The sequence below is a fragment of the Diospyros lotus genome, chromosome 12 (genome assembly GCF_014633365.1).
Source record: "Diospyros lotus cultivar Yz01 chromosome 12, ASM1463336v1, whole genome shotgun sequence".
NCBI lineage: Eukaryota > Viridiplantae > Streptophyta > Magnoliopsida > Ericales > Ebenaceae > Diospyros > Diospyros lotus.
The window spans coordinates 16,732,776-16,748,928 of NC_068349.1; the positions used below are offsets into that span (position 1 = coordinate 16,732,776).

At 36.7% G+C, this 16,153-nt stretch overlaps 1 protein-coding gene across 3 annotated transcripts; it reads right to left on the minus strand.

The window, feature by feature from the left end:
- Positions 1 to 5,764: 5,764 nt before the first annotated feature.
- Positions 5,765 to 15,841, minus strand: LOC127787275 (probable DEAD-box ATP-dependent RNA helicase 48). 3 transcript variants are annotated; one of them, XR_008020134.1, is made up of 11 exons: positions 14,874 to 15,841; positions 14,320 to 14,426; positions 10,968 to 11,023; positions 10,668 to 10,892; positions 10,334 to 10,540; positions 10,129 to 10,215; positions 9,780 to 9,875; positions 9,474 to 9,689; positions 8,744 to 8,926; positions 8,244 to 8,590; positions 5,765 to 6,270 (listed from the first exon to the last, which is right to left on the minus strand). XR_008020134.1 is itself a non-coding variant. In XM_052315239.1 (10 exons), exons 1-10 carry the CDS (start codon positions 15,713 to 15,715, stop codon positions 8,360 to 8,362), a joined length of 2,250 nt encoding a protein of 749 aa, XP_052171199.1. In that variant the 5' UTR covers positions 15,716 to 15,841; the 3' UTR covers positions 7,798 to 8,359. The 3 variants fall into 3 exon arrangements, 1 of the variants encoding a protein (XP_052171199.1); XR_008020133.1 differs by lacking the exon at positions 5,765 to 6,270 and adding an exon at positions 7,798 to 8,129; XM_052315239.1 differs by lacking the exon at positions 5,765 to 6,270 and having other exon boundaries at positions 7,798 to 8,590.
- Positions 15,842 to 16,153: the final 312 nt, after the last annotated feature.

Below are 16,153 nucleotides of genomic sequence, written 5' to 3' on the forward strand. Positions count from 1 at the left end.
GATGGCCTTAAATACGGGGCCGCCGCCCCCCCCAAGAGAAAGCGGTAACAATACTCAAACCTTAGCGTCCATATAATGACGGAAATACCCGTTACCCGTTTACCTTGATAATTGGGTCGACTCAATTAGCCACTAAAACGTCGGGTTGGTTTGAGAAAATTCAGCCATCTTAAGAGGCTGATCCACTCACTCGAGAGAGGTGAAATTACAAAATTATACCTATTGACTAATTAATTAATTAATTAATTCGTCTCTCATCTTAAATTATAATTCAAAAAACAAATTATAATTTCAGCCTTACTCAACTCACTTTGTGCCGTGCTCTCTCTATTGATGAAAAGAAAGCAAAGGTATGATAATAATTTAAACTGAGTGATTAGTGATTATCAGTTGGGTTCGCAAATGTTTTAAACTGTAGCTAGCTGCTAATTAAGCTATAATCTATATATATTTGAAGTACCGGAGAAGGTTTTGGGCGGGGGGCAAAACTGTCATTGCATTTGTCAACGCGAATGGATGGACGGCCGTGGGAGTTGACTGATTGGCATGGTTTTAACTAACTAGAAATTAAGATTGTATTGATAAATAAATAATAGAATCTATATCTATATATATATATATAGTGCAGATTATATTGAAGAGCATGAGAGGGGAGACACGTGGCAGACAGGAGGGAAGGACAAGTACAAGTAGAGAGTCAGATGACATGTAATTCATCGTCACCTTCCAAAGTGATTCATTCACCAACTTGTGCACAGCACAGGTGGGCAAATTCACATCTTAATTAGTGGGCTACAAGTTTCCGTTTACTTCCATGTTTGAAAAAAAAAATAAATAAATAATTGAATTAAATTAACCCATCATCTAAGTTTTACTTGTTTTTTTTTTTAAATATATATATACATATATATATATCTCGACTTCTTAACTAATTAAACTCACGTGCGTGCACGAGCACTCTTAATTAATATATATTTTTTTAATTTATATATTATCACGAATATCTCATATTGTTCGAACTCACAATATCAGTAGTTAAGTTTTGATTCTAGGCACATTCGCTAACACGAGGATAAAATTTTTATTTTTGAGTTGTCTCTTGACCACTAGGTTATGTCTTGAGTGCGTTTTAAGAATTACGACAACATCTCATACATATATATATATATATGATGAGGACAAAAAAAAAGAAAAAAAACAGCTTGAATGGAGCAACTTGGCAAGTATGGACCAACTTGACCTTGGGGTATGTATGTTGTGGGTTTTTCATGTTTAAGAAGTTTGAACCAACCACCTTGAATTCCGTGAGCCATTATTGACCTACCTTGGAGTGCAATGGGGGGGGGGGGGGGGGGGGGGTGGGGTCCAGCATCGACCTTCTGTTTCCAATGGCATCTTGCACAGGACTTCGAGTTGAATCTCCCACAAATACATATATTGATGATGATCAATTATATATATATGAATATATATATATTTTTATAATAATGATGGTTAGATAATTAATTGAAATTGTATGGTATATCAAGTCTTGAGATAGATCTGACATTAACTTCATGTGTTTATTCTTTGTACATTATCCTTTTAACTCAAAAAAGCAAAGATTAATTAAAGATTATTATTTTCTTTTTCATATATGATATATACCATCTCAAATAACTCACATGATATATCTCCCCAAGAGATGGAGAGGGGTCTAGTTTCATAGCCCTTCATTTCTCACTTATCAAGAATGCAACCAAAGAAAAAAAAAAAAAAAAATCCCTCCTATAGCTAGGATTAGAATTTTTATAAGAAATCATAAAGAATATATCAAAACGAAATATGAATGATTTGACACCATAATAATGATATATATATAGCATGCATGTAAGTAATCTAAAATCTTTTTTTATATTGCCCCGGCCCTTATATATATATATATATATATGCAACAAACAATTCAAGAGCTAGCTAGCTAGCTAGCTAGGCTTTTGTTAATTGCTAATTGAGTTAGATATTAGAAATTAAGCCCATCGATCCCAATTAAAACCCACCCGAAGCCGAAGCAAATATCTCCATTCGTTTTTTTGTTAGCTAGCTAGCTAGCTTGAGAAGATATATCTAGCTAGGCAGGAGCATTATCAACTCACTATCTTACTTGATATATATATATATAGCTATAGTAACTACTTCAATTCATCATGCCCATATATATATATATATATATATTAATTGTCCGAGTTAATAATTTCTTTTCTTGAGAGAGTGTCTGTGCTGTGCATCATCAAGGTGATGCCCCATACATTAATACAATGGTTGAGAGAGACAAATTAATTAAGCACAGTACTACACTGCACTGCCTTCCTTAATTTTGGTAATTATTAATTAATTAATCAATCAATTAAGATGATCTTTGGGACTTTATTAGGGGGTTGCGTGCATGTTTGGGCAGCAGGAAAATGTCATTTTTTCTCTGGGGGTGGGGGGATTTCGTTCTTCAGATGAGGTTGGCCTGCCTGCATCTGCATGGACCCATTAGCCCAAGCAGCTGGACTGCAGCAGCAGCTGTACTGTCACTAATAATAATAACTAATAATAATAATATGGCTCCAAAATGGGATGGGCAGGCAGCTACCTAGCTAGCTAGCTATATATATATATATATATATAGCGTGCCCTCGCAAGCTATACATATATATAAAATTAATATGTCCAAAATGATGGATGCTGTTTTTGACTCTAAATATTGAGCTCAATTACGCAACCAAATCATATTGGTTTGTTTTCCCTAACAATACTACTACTGCATGCCTTTTGTTTTTTTCCATATATATATATTAATTAATTATATATGCCTCTTATTCAAAAACCCTAATATATCCCTCTTCAAATCTCCTAATTAATTAACCACAGCTACTAATTGTCCAATACATAATTATTATTACATTTCAAAATCATGCGATCCAACTTCCAATGACGACTCCAATAAATTAAAGATAGTACAGATGATGATATATATATATATGTATATTACATGCATGCGTGAAGTTAATTAAACTATATATATATATATATATAATCCAATCAGTACTGCATGAGCTAGCTAACTTAGATGGATGGGTCAAGACATATTTAATTATGTTCTAAGACGGTGGAAGAAAGTCTAAATGATGGCGATGTATATTTATTTTGGTGAGTAATATGTAGAATAATATTTTTTTTAAAAAAAAAAAAAATCTTGTAGTGGTTCATTGATTAATTAATAATATATATGTATTAAGTCGTTAAGTCATTTTCTGTGTGAGCAGCCCTAATTGACAATTCTATTTAACATTATTTAATATATATGGGTCAATGGAGGAATACCTGTGTTAATTAGAGACTTAAATTAAGATAGATAATTATATACCCAGTTGAAGTGTAGAATTTAATTTTGAATGTCAAGTGAAGACTGAATTAGATGATCATGTTGACTAAACTATTTGTCCAAGAAAAAACAATTAATTAATAGATGTGGATCGAATTGATTTTGTTAATTAATTAGATACCACATACAATCAATGATGGAGCTTAAATAATATTGCATTAGGCAGGCATTATGGGTTATGAGTTTTTTTTTTTTTTTTTTTTGTGTCAAATTTGAAATAAGAAAATTAATTACTGATTATTATATAAAGAGTATATAATATTCTTAATTTCATATACTAATTAAATTGAACCATATGCATGATGCTTGGACTGTACTAGCCAATCAGGCCTAGTCCAATGGAGGCCCGAGACCCCTATCAGCCTTCTAGTCCGATCTCAACTCCATATCTACTATTAACAGTGATCATCATCACCCTTATACTTATAATATTTCCATGCTCACTATAAGTTCCATCGACATTTAATAAAAGTCCCCTCAGCACCACACATCTATTAGAAAGTTTGGTTGGTGTCGAATATTTTCATCCCATCCTACTACAACATTCACGACCAACTTGCATGTTAGAGAATCTCTTTTTTCTCTCTATATAAGTCGATCTGTTCACATATCAAAATAAGTTCTTTTGAGTTGCCAACTAAATCTCTTCCTGACTTCACTGTCGGAGTCTGTGCCGCCACCCCCCTCCCCACTCTATTCATCGAAATCAATTCTAATGTTACTAGAATTTTCTCGTTTGATAAACCTTTGGATTGGCAGCAATAATATATATATATATATATATACATTGCATGATATACTTGTATATGAAAGTGTCGTAGCCCACCAATTAAATTTGAGCTTTCACTTTAAATTTTCTAATTTTATTTGATGTAGCCTGATAAGTGTCTTTTATACACTTATTTTGATCTATAAACTTAGCATTTATACATTCAATGAGCATGATTTCTACTTGATTTAGTTCTATATATGGTTATGTAGATGTGGAGCATGTGTTGAATACACTTAGAGCAAAAAGAGTGATTTTGGTGCATGATAGGAGTGAAATAAAGCTTAGAGACAAGGTCGGGTATCAATGCAAAAGAAAGCAAAAGATTATCAAGAGTCAAAAAGTGGAAGATGATAAAGCAAGAGTCCAAAGAAGAAGTCTAGCGGGTTTATAGCGGTATGCATACCGCTGTAGGACTGCTTTAAGGTTTAGTTTCTAGAGCTCACGGTCCTACAGCAGAATGCATACCGCTGTAGGACCGCTTTAGGAATTGCTATCTGGAGTTCACGGACCTGCAGCAACAAGCATACCGCAGTAGGATCGCGGTAGCGTTCTAAATTTCAAATCAAAGCTCGATTTCGGCCCATCTCCGTCCAAATCAATGAAAAATGAGAGTTTTGACTATGCACGACTCTAATAACCCAAAAACCACTATATAAAGACTTATTCTTGAGGGTTTAGGAGTTTTTTTGGTATGGAAGAGAAGCGGACGGAAGATTAAAAACTACTTTTGGGTTGTATTTTTCTTTTCTTTTCTTTTCTTTCTCAATTCTTTGCTATGGATTCCAACTCTTTTCTTTTTCTTTTGATTGAGAGCATGCAGAGCTAAGTTTTTATAGCTAGGGTGAATGATGAAATCTCGACTTCTAATGGTTTGATTTAAAGTTATTTGGTTTGCTATTTCTTATCTATCCAGATTGTTTGTTTGTTATGTTTATAATGTTGTTTTGATGCTTGATCTCCATTGAAACATATTTATGATTTGTATTGATTTCGAGAGATTCGATACGGATTAGACATGGTAGCAAACAATGTAGGGTCCGATAATAGGTAGAGATACCGTTATGCCTTATGAAATCATTTTGTGATGATCTCCGTGATTAAATGCATGTTTATATGTTCAAAGGTTGACTAGAGATAGTTAATCTCATATATATATATAGAACTGAATGACCATCGAGAGAGGCTTTTGGTTGTAATTAGATTATCGATTTTCAACCTAAGATAAGGAATAACAACACCCGAGTAATGAATAATTGAATCATAGAAAGCCGACAATGAATTCACAAACCCTAGTATCTTAACTTTGAGAGTTTTTGAATCAAAGAAATTGTTTTGTTTGTATCTTTTATTCGTAAATTAGTTTTCATTGCAATTAAAGTCATTGTTAATGTGTGTGTTAGGTTAAGATTAGGTCAATTAGAGTAACCGTCAAAAGTTAGTCCTCATGGATACGACACTCTATTTATCACTATATTACTTATCACAATCCGCTCACTTACGAGATAGAATACGCAGGATATGGCCACTTTCCTATGTAAGTTAAATTAAAGATAAACATAACAGATATCTTTAAATATAATGCGCATATATATATATATATCACACACGATTACATATATATGTGCCGCAAAGATGTGCAGCTATCATTTTGTATGGTTTGCATTTCTATACCAACTGTATATATCATGCAGCCATATATAGCTGTATATATACATATATATGTTTTGAGTATATAACACTGCAAGTATATATATATATATATATATCTAGCAAGATCTTACATCACCTAAAAAAGGAGCTGATCAATTGTGAAGTGGGTCGGGTCCGCCGGGAACCGTCCGGCGAGACACTTTATAAACTGGGTCGTCGTCGATACTTGATTTCGCAAGATGATCAGCTGCAGGAAAATGCCCTAGAAACAGAGCGGAGAATTCCCTTGTGAGTCTTTCGGCAGCCGCTGCTTCGTTCGTGATGATGCGGCCGCCTGAGGGCTGGGCGGCGGCGAGCACCAGCAGCATGATCAGGAGGGGGACGCCGGTGGTGGGATGCTTTAGTGCCATTGAATCCGGCGGCGAGAATGGCCCGAAGACTGCAAGTTGGAAGGAGAGTTTGTTTAGTGATATGATGATATAATTGCTGGCACGTGGGGCGAGCCTTAAATATGGCGCCGGCCGACCGCTAAATGACGGAAATGCCTATCTGGTCACCGGTTTAAGAAAATTTCAGGTGTACTAAATGGTAGCAGTGTTATTACTAGTAGCTACCTATATTTGGGATGTGGATCCCCCAAGCTTTGATCCACTGTAGATATTTCGAGACAGATCAAACAGACATCATCGTCATCCTAAGCCTTCAACATAGGGATGTGAAACCAATGGTGCCGCCGCCGCAACCCCCCCGGTCCTCATCCTCCCTCGTTCACCCTTTCTATATATATATATATATATATATTAAAAAAATTAAAAAAAAAATAAGGCCCAATAGAATTTCCTGGTCTAATAAAAAAAAAAATTAACAAGTAAACTGTGATTATCAAATCAAATGCCACCCAATCAACTCTGATTTAAATATCGTATTTTTTTGGACACATGCCTAATGCGAATACGACCACCTCTCTACTCTACTAGTACATACTAAATAAAGGCATAGATAGACTCAAATCTGATTCATTGGGAGGTTTTATACCTTGTTTGTGGAAGAAGTAATTTTTCATCCATGTTAAATAGTTTTAGTAAATACATGAGCTTATGCGTTGCTTTGGGGTTGAATAAATGAACACTCATGTGATATATATATATATTATTAGTCCAGTCCATTAAAAGAAGTTAGCTAAGTGGTTAAAGTGAATTATATATGTTAATGTTAGTGCAAGCAGAATAGTTATTAAATTTCATAACCAAAGAGTTGAAGAAAACACTAAGGAAGTACCTTAGAGAAAGGAAAACTTTTAATACAAGACAGACCCTCCCTGCATTCATATTCTAATGTGGAGATGATTATGTATCAATGATAACACTCACAAGTATTGCACGAAATCCAGTCCTTCCCATTAAATTTTACTTCAAATTCTTGTACGAAACATAATTTCTCCAAATGCGTCCAGCCCAGCCCAGCCGAGATCCCATTTTGGCAAGAGTTACTTCAAGTTGTGTGTTTGGCCAGCGGGAAAATCCCAGAAAACTGTCGATTATTTCCCCCCATTTTTTGGGATGAAGTTGGTAATTAGATTACAGCTGTCTGGGGTGTCAATATATTGTTCCAAATTTGGATGGCTGGCGTAGCCTGGACCAGCTAAAATTAATGCCAAATGCGCTAAATAGGCAACCAAATTAATCGCATTGGTTTGGTTTGGTTTGGTTTAAACAGTAAATAAATGAAGAGGCAGCTGGCTCCGTTTTCCCTATTATGAACCCTAATCCATCATCAGATACCCTGCTCTAGATGTCAAAAATGAGATTTATTCTAGACGTTAAAATTTTCCTAAAGAGATGCGATGCACTGGCCATGTATATGATGTATACTACTAATTAATGGAGGATGTATGGGGGAGGGTGCCAACCAGGAAAAATTCTCGTGTTGAACTTCAAACAACTAATTTATCAGCAGCAGCCCTAAATTGATAACTCACTTTGTAACATATTATATATATGGCATTCGATAATTGATACCATGACGACGGTTTGATGTGGCAAGCAAGCAATTCATTGTTGGGTATAGCTAATGGCTAATAGCTTAATAGCTATAGCTGAGCTGGAGAACAATTTTACCCCAAAAAAAACACACTAAAACTAAAGAAGTTGAGCGATTATTTAAAACAATTTTTATCACGTGAATGTAGCCACCATGCATGCTTGTCAAATTTGTTTTTGACTTTTTGGCCCTCCAACAAACAAAGACACATCTGAGCATCATTTGGATCGCTCTCGCTTTTTTACTCTTTTCACTGACCTGGCAGTGGCAGTGGCAAAAGGGACATAAATTTGAATAATATTATAGATCTAGATGACGGGATATGATTGATTCATATCCAAATCATTGACAGGCCTAAACTTAAAAGCTTACCTTGCAGATGTCGGCCTGTACATCCAAGATGACGGGACATATATATATGCTAGCTATGGTACCACCTTACCCTGAATCCTGATTCATCCATACGAGTGGAATTGAATGATGCTCTATTATTTCCGAATCCGAATTCCAGGGATATCTTTCAAGCCCATTTTGAGAGCTGTCTTCCTAAAGAGTGGTGGAGGTTTCTCCAAGCCAATTGATGCACAGAATTGGTTGGCTAGCTCCACTAGTGTAGTTTTGTCTCTCCCAATTTCTCTGATTGAGTTGTAGTATCCCAGCCATGCATGATAAGCCGCTTCCTTTATGCTAACATCAATCTTTGCCATTGAATTCTCCACCTGCAGCAGCACCTCAAACAAATTTCACATGTAAATTCAAACTTCAGCATGTCAACCACAACCCCCCCCTCACAATACTTTGTTATACATCTTTTTTTTTTCATTTTTTTCCCATAAAACAAATAAGATCCAGTAACTGAATTAGAATCAAACCTTTACTTTCACATCTGCATCTAAATGTTGCAAGGGATATTTTTCCATGGGCAGATCTTTTATTTCGTCCAGGAAATATTCTTCCCATGGAGACAGCAACAATATCCCCACTCCTTCCTTGCCTTCTCTTCCTGTTCTTCCAAGACGATGGATGTATTGTTCACGAACGGATGGGACACCCACCTGGGAAATAGGAATATTTAAGCAGTGAAATGCACAAGTTACTAAATGAACTTTAAACAAGTGAACTTCATCAACAAGCACTTGAGAATTTGAGATTTATTCTTGTGCCTATGGAAAGCACAAATGGTGTGTTTAAGGACTCCTCTTACACAAACACAACAGTACTTACCTACTATCTTAAATAAAGACAGTTCTCTATAAGACTTCACAAAGCACAATTTTTTCATTACTCAATTAACATAGAAATTTCAAAAGAAACCAATTTTTTGTTTGTATTCATGCTTCAAACATAATGTCCATGTGTTCTGTTTAAATGTACTTGTATATGCACATATATGCTGGCGGTAGGACTACATGCCCACCAAAATCCACCCGGGACCATATTATGCCAATGCCTCCATCACGAGGAAAAACAAGTTGTGACTAATATAAGAACACAATTATTCAAAAATAAAATACTTTGTTCAAGTGAGCTGCAAGTTCTCTACTGAGAGTTCAAGAATTTATAAACCTGACAGCAAAAATTCTCAACTGTTCAGCATGTTACCTGAATGACCAAAGTAACATCGGGATAATTCATCCCACGAGCTGATACATCTGATGTAATGAGAATCAGTCGTTTTGACTCCTTGAATTCATCTGAGACACGGGTACGGTAGAGTTGAGGTTTTCTCGAATGCATCTCCCTGACATTCAGTTTCATCTCCCGCAAAAGGAGAAACATAAGGGATGTTACCATTGCAGTTGTACAGAAAACAATAACCTAACCAGAAATTCAGCAATAATTTGTCAAGGAAATCAACTTATACAAAAATATTAATAAATAAAACAAGAACCTACACAATCATCTTACCTTGTAATCAGGTGTCTGTAAAATATGCTCACTCAATAGATGGTGCACTGTTTGAAAATGCAGATCGTGTGGCATAACAAGGCTAAACTGCTTAATCTGCATTGAGGAAGCAAAAAGTGCGTTAGAGACTGTTCTCTTGAATCCTTACATGGTCACACTCAAAATACCTAGTGCTGAAACTTCTATGTGGTAAACCTTCAGATTGATCAAATGTGAGGATCAAACTCAAGATAAGAAGATCAGACTCATGTTAACTGTATCAACTCCATTCATCACCAACTTGTAGAAACATAGAGATTGAGAACAACCACAGTTCATTCTGATCAGTAGTGCTACAAATTCTACATACCTTAGCATGAGTTTCCAGACAACCAAACCCCACAGTATCAACATAAGCATGTTCCCTTTTCAAAACAAGCTGCGATATTCGACGAACCTGAATTCATGGGTGAACCACAACACTCAACATTGAGTTAATAATGCAACATCAATAGTAACAGAATCTTTAAAACTTATGCTCAAGGAATTTGTGCATGATAAGTTCAGTTGCTAACCTCCTTAGGGATAGTAGCAGAAAACAACAGGGACTGCCTCTGACGGGGCAAACAGTCAACAATCTTCTCCATGTCCTTTCGGAATCCTAGGTCTAACAAGTAATCTGCTTCATCAAGAATAAGCATTTTCAATCCCATCAAACGCACAGACAACCCAGACTTGTTCTCAATGTGATCCAACAATCTACCAGGAGTTGCAACTATTATCTGCGGAGGTATGATATAGCAAGTTGTCATGCTCATGTGTTAATTGATTTTACCATCTTTTTTCACCCTTGAATATCTAGAATTGCCGTGCTGTCTCAAAATTTTTAATTAGAGAATATGGGTGCACCTGACAAGGCTCTGATTCCAGGCGTTTCTGGTCAACTTTGAATCTTGTACCTCCAACTAGGGTTTGGACCCCAATACCATCATGGAACCGCAGCATGACATTTGCTTCTGCAGCTATCTGACTTGCAAGTTCCCTTGTCGGACATAGAATAAGAACACATATTGGTGGCACCCGTTGGTTTGCATTGCTACTAGACGTCTTTAACACTGTTTCAATTGCAGGAAGCTGTTTGTGTTTAGTATCAAAATAAAGCAACACATTATTTGAAGTCAAGTGAACATCAAGGCACTTGTGATATACCAAAAAAGCAGCACTTTTTCCTGTCCCAGTTTTAGCCTTGACTAAAACATCTTTTCCTGTCATACATTAGAATGAAATAAATATTTATCAACAATATAGACAATGCTGCTAATCTCATTATATATCTTGTATGAAAATAGAATAATGAAGATTGGATATAAAGAATGTTATGAATTGGCCAATGTTGAACACCCAAACTAGTCCGGAACAACACAACTAACAAGCTACTGCCGCCATCCCCACTGTCGTTGCAGTTATATGACAGTTAAAAACATGCTTGAGAACCAGCAAAACCAGGACAAACATCCTAGTGTACGTCCTGGTTGAGCCTAACTGAAAACAGGTTAGACAACATTGGTGTTATTTTTTCTTTTTTCTTTTTTTTTTTTACAAACTCTTAATGGGACTGCATAGAGTCTTAATTCTAGTTGGGAACATCAATTTCTCTAGGTCACACTAATCTATCTACCAAATTAATTCACATGCCCATCCTTGAATACTCGAGCATTTAACTGGAATGAATGCCAAAGCTCCAAGAGCAACAAATAGAAGCCAGAAACATGCCCAGGACAGGAAGGAAAAGAAAACGGAAGGCAAGAAAATAAAAGTCAGGCAGGTATTCATATGGATGTGGTGATAATTATCAGAGGGGGTCAGAACTGAGAATTAGAGTACTGATCCTAAAAGTTTGCTCTCAAGCAATATGTAGACAAAACAGTACATGATAAGCCTACAAATGCTTGCTTCCCCATATTTTGCTACTCATACTATATTCTTGGATCATGCATGTTATGATTAGGAGCTCTTTTGATAACTCAAACAATGATTGTTACCGCCAATTCTCTCAACTCCTCACCCGAAATCAAAAACCAAACAACAGAAATAAGACTGAAATTTAAAGAACAGCATTTAAAGGAATGAAAACAGAAATGAAACAATCAAACCACAAGAAGAGACAAGCGATATATCCTGGTTCGGATTGCAGTGATTGCAACCCTACATCCAGCCTTCAAACACCCACCAAGAGCAGCCTTCTTTATAACCATGAATGATCAGTACAACAGCTTGAGTAATTTCTCCTATTCCCGAGTACCCAACACTCATTCTCCAAGATTACAAAGCTATCTTGCTCACTAGCCTTTCTCTCGGAATGAATATCCACTCGATACAATAGAATGAGAAAATCCCTCTCTCGGCTACCCCTTTCCCTCTATTTATAGAATAGGGCGGACATCCCAATGAAGACTTTAGGTAATTACAGTTTAAGCCATAACTTTCACTAATTTCACATGGGATACAATTTCCTATCTAAATCTTCAATAGTCACTTATGAGCACTGCCTTCACTGATCTACTATGGCTGACTTTATCCTATACTAGAGACAACAACATAACAATGCATACATGAGGTGACCTAAGTCTCCAGCTAGCATTGGAAACTAAAGGAAGAAAGGTTTCTTATCATTAAAAACCAGAAACCATGAAAGACCAGGAGAAAACCTTCATTGCGATATGGTAAACTGGGTCATGAGTGTGTCCAAGATCTATGCAGAAATGAATTGACAAGTAACCAGAACTGCAGAACATGATCATTAATCATTTAATAAGTTTCAAATCCCTTTTGAGCTAGTTTGCATGGTAGATTGCATGCACTTGAATGACTCAATAAATCAAGGTAGATTCTGTGAAGGAGTAAAGTGGGTATGCTCCCCCAACCTGGTACAAATCACTACTAGGCACACAAAAATGTGGTTCGGGCCAGCCTAACACATAATAAATGCCAGTTTTGTTGCACACAACTCACTTTATAATTTTAATTCAAATCAATCAATTCACAATACCAAATCAAATAAATGAATCCCAACGAACATTTTTATAGTCACATAAGAATTCAAAGTAGATCCAGAAAAAAGTTAAGCCTAAAGCTACCACAAATTTAACTATTTGACCATAATACTTTTAACCAACTTTTGTGCCATATCCTTTTTTGACATTCACATGAGAAAAAAGTAAGAAGCTTGACATATCAATAGGATCTACTCCAGATATTGGTATGCTTTTATAACAGTACTTCAGGGGCACAAGCATGTGAAATCCCTTTGGTGAACTAGGTAGCCTTCTGCTTAAATGTTTCCTCACCCAAATCAACCTTGACATGCGAGGCTTAATTTTTATTCGACCTTTTATACTTGAACTATTATGTACTAGACATTTAAAGCTCTAAACTGCTTCCAGAAAAATATAAGCTGATGAAAACAAAATGCCACAGTGCAGAAATAATACGAGCATTAAATCCAGTAAGCAAGGTTGGCTACATGGATTCTAGCTCGCCAATCATCTCCTCACCCTGAAGATGCAGCATCACAAAATTCAGAATGTCACATACTCACACAACTTAAAGAACATGGGAAATTTCTTCGCCAAAAAAAGAAAAGAGGAAATTAACTCACTGAAAAAATAACGAAAAAGGATAGTGGGAAATGTGGCTCCATGAGAGCACTAGAAACAATTTAAATTCATGTTATGGCTGACTAAGCTACTCAAGTGTGGCCTTCTATAAATGTATTTTATAATGTATTTTATTCTATCACCATCTGAAACTTCCAGAAAAGTCCTAATGATTATAAATTATCATCTTAAAAGGAAAAGAAATAGAAAAATTGAAAGGAGAGGGAAGGAAATTGCGGTGCCTTAAACATTACAGTGTCCAAACATAAGAAACAAAGCTAAAACCTGATGCTCTAATTTCATTGCTTAAGCACGCAGTTCTTAAAACACCATTATTCATACCTCAGAGCATCACATAATGATTCTTAAAACAGTTTTATTTCTCAATTATGGATATCACCACCAGAAGAAGTGCTCAGAAACAAATTCTCTAAAAAAAATGTAAAAACAAACTTGTCAAGACCTAAGGTGTATGCTTACATGAGAGCACTGATTGTAGCAGATTAATTCCCAGGAGTAGAGCAGTTAGTAGTTATTTTTGTTATAACTGAAAAACTGCATAAGGACTAGCTATATAAAGCTACTCGAGAATTGTATTGAAGCTGTTGAGAAATGAGAAACTGAATTTTTTTCTCTCTCTTCAATTCTCTCCCTAATTTCTCTCTGTTATTCTCCCTCTTCTTTTTCTCTTCCTCTCTCGTTCTCATTTCTGTTCTTAAACAAACCCTAGGTCAGGACAGGTTCCCAACAAAACTCTAGCATGCAGACCCTAAAGAATATCTTCAAATAATAATCGTTCAATCAGTCTTTCCTACCAAACACCACGTGAATAGAAAAAGTGTAATACCCTTTCAGGAATTGTGTGATAGAATAAATTACAAAAGCAAGACCAGCAACCAACATACCCTCAAGGCAAACAGAAAGTGTAGCTTCTTGTACCCGGGTCATTTGCACATAGCCAGCCTGAGTAAGGGCCTTGACAGTCAATGGAGACACATTACACTCATCAAATCTGGAAAACACACCTATCATGATGTCACGAAATGCTGCATAATTTTTCCACACCATCTAAAACTTAAAAGTCATAAAGTTAACAACAATCCAGCAACAAGAGGCCAATCAACAGTCATAAATTATCAGAGATGAATATCACCATAGTCATTCACCACATAAAAATCATACAGAATCTACACTTTCATATATGTTGCAAGAACCGAATTGCCGCTTAGCAAAAAATGAAAGATTAGATTGCCAAGTACATGATCAGATGCTAACAAAAATGAAAAGACGAGTTAAAAATCAAATAAAGTTGTATATTTATCACCTCCACAACACTCAGCATGGGTGTTGCAATTAATCATTTAATCTATACTTCTTTAAAAATATCTCTTTTTCCAGTTCGTCACCGTAGCACATGTTGAAAAAATACATAAGCCATCGGGTGAAACAATTGTGTTACCTCTTTTGACTGAGAATTGGCTCCTCATCGCTTCTGTCCACAGCATTTTTCATCAAATTCCTCTTGTTAACCTCATTTCTGATCGCCTCAATGTGCTCCGATAAATTTTCATTTTCCTCCTGTTCCAGAAACTTCAGTGGCACTCTCCTTGTTTTCTTCATGTCATAATCTCCCAAAGCAGCACTACTCATCATCTTCCTCACCTTTCCCCTCCCTCCCCTTTCCTCATCCTTCTCTTCATCACTAAAATCATCTTCGGTATCGTCCTCGCTTTCTGAACTCTCATTTCTCCGAAAACTGAACCTTGACCCCTCTCTACTCCGAGTATAAAGCGAGTAATGCCGACGCTTCTGTGAAAATGTCAAATTCTCCGAATGCTGAGTCCCATCATTGTGCGAAATCAACTTCCTTAGATCAATCGGCGCTCGAGGCGAACGGATATTTGGTGTATGCTGGGGTGGAGACTTGACGGGGCCATCGGCTTCGTTCCACAGGTCTTCAGCCCCAGGCTTCATGAACCGGTCAGCGAGGGCTTTGATTTGGTCGCTTGGGGTCATGGGATGGTAATTAGGGTCGAAACGCGGGTCTTCATCGGATTTGCCGGCGAGTTTGGCCCGGATTTGGGATCGGATTCGGGCGTAGTAGAGCTGTTTCTCTTGTTCTAGAAGTCTCTTCTCCTTCTCCATGGCTTTCTTCTCGTGGAGTCGCTTCCACTGCCACTTGTTTAGGCCGCCGGGAAAGGTCCGGGGACCGCCGCCCATGGACCGGACAAAGGTGAGGCTGGCTAGAAGAAGCTTGGGGTAGGCTCTGGAATGTTCTCGAAGGAGAATGGAGGCGAACATTGCGAATCTGGATGCGAAGAGATTGATGTGAGAGTTCCTTTCTCTTCTGGTTGGGTTGAGACAGGAGGGGGAAGGGTAGGACGCGCCGAGCCGATGCTTTAGGTTTAGGGTTTAAGCGCGCGCGCGTGTGGGGGGGGGGGGGGGGGCGCCGCGCGAGGCATGGCATAATAAAATTAAGAGTAAATTATATTCAATAATTCGGTTTACTTAAAAAAGATACACTTTTGATATTTAAAAAATAAAAAGTAATAAAAAATACAATGACTAACAGATCTTTGTGGCATTTTTCATGAGATTCAATTAAGAATTCGATCATCAATTACTAGTTAGTAAACCTCTCATTAGAGATTTTATTAATAGTATTATTGTCCACAACTCATTAAACATAAGGTACATGTGATCATAGACTCACAAATAAGTTAAATTATTTGTGGATGG

What these genes read in the sequence shown, in the direction of transcription:
- LOC127787275 (XM_052315239.1), bottom strand. Translation starts at nt 15,715, where the DNA reads ATGTTCGCCTCCATTCTCCTTCGAGAACATTCCAGAGCCTACCCCAAG. An exon ending in ACTTTCTGTTTGCCTTGAGG is followed by an intron (nt 11,024 to 14,319) that starts GTATGTTGGTTG and finishes AATGTATGACAG; the next exon opens with GAAAAGATGTTTTAGTCAAG. An exon ending in GTCTGGAAACTCATGCTAAG is followed by an intron (nt 9,876 to 10,128) that starts GTATGTAGAATT and finishes TCCTCAATGCAG; the next exon opens with ATTAAGCAGTTTAGCCTTGT.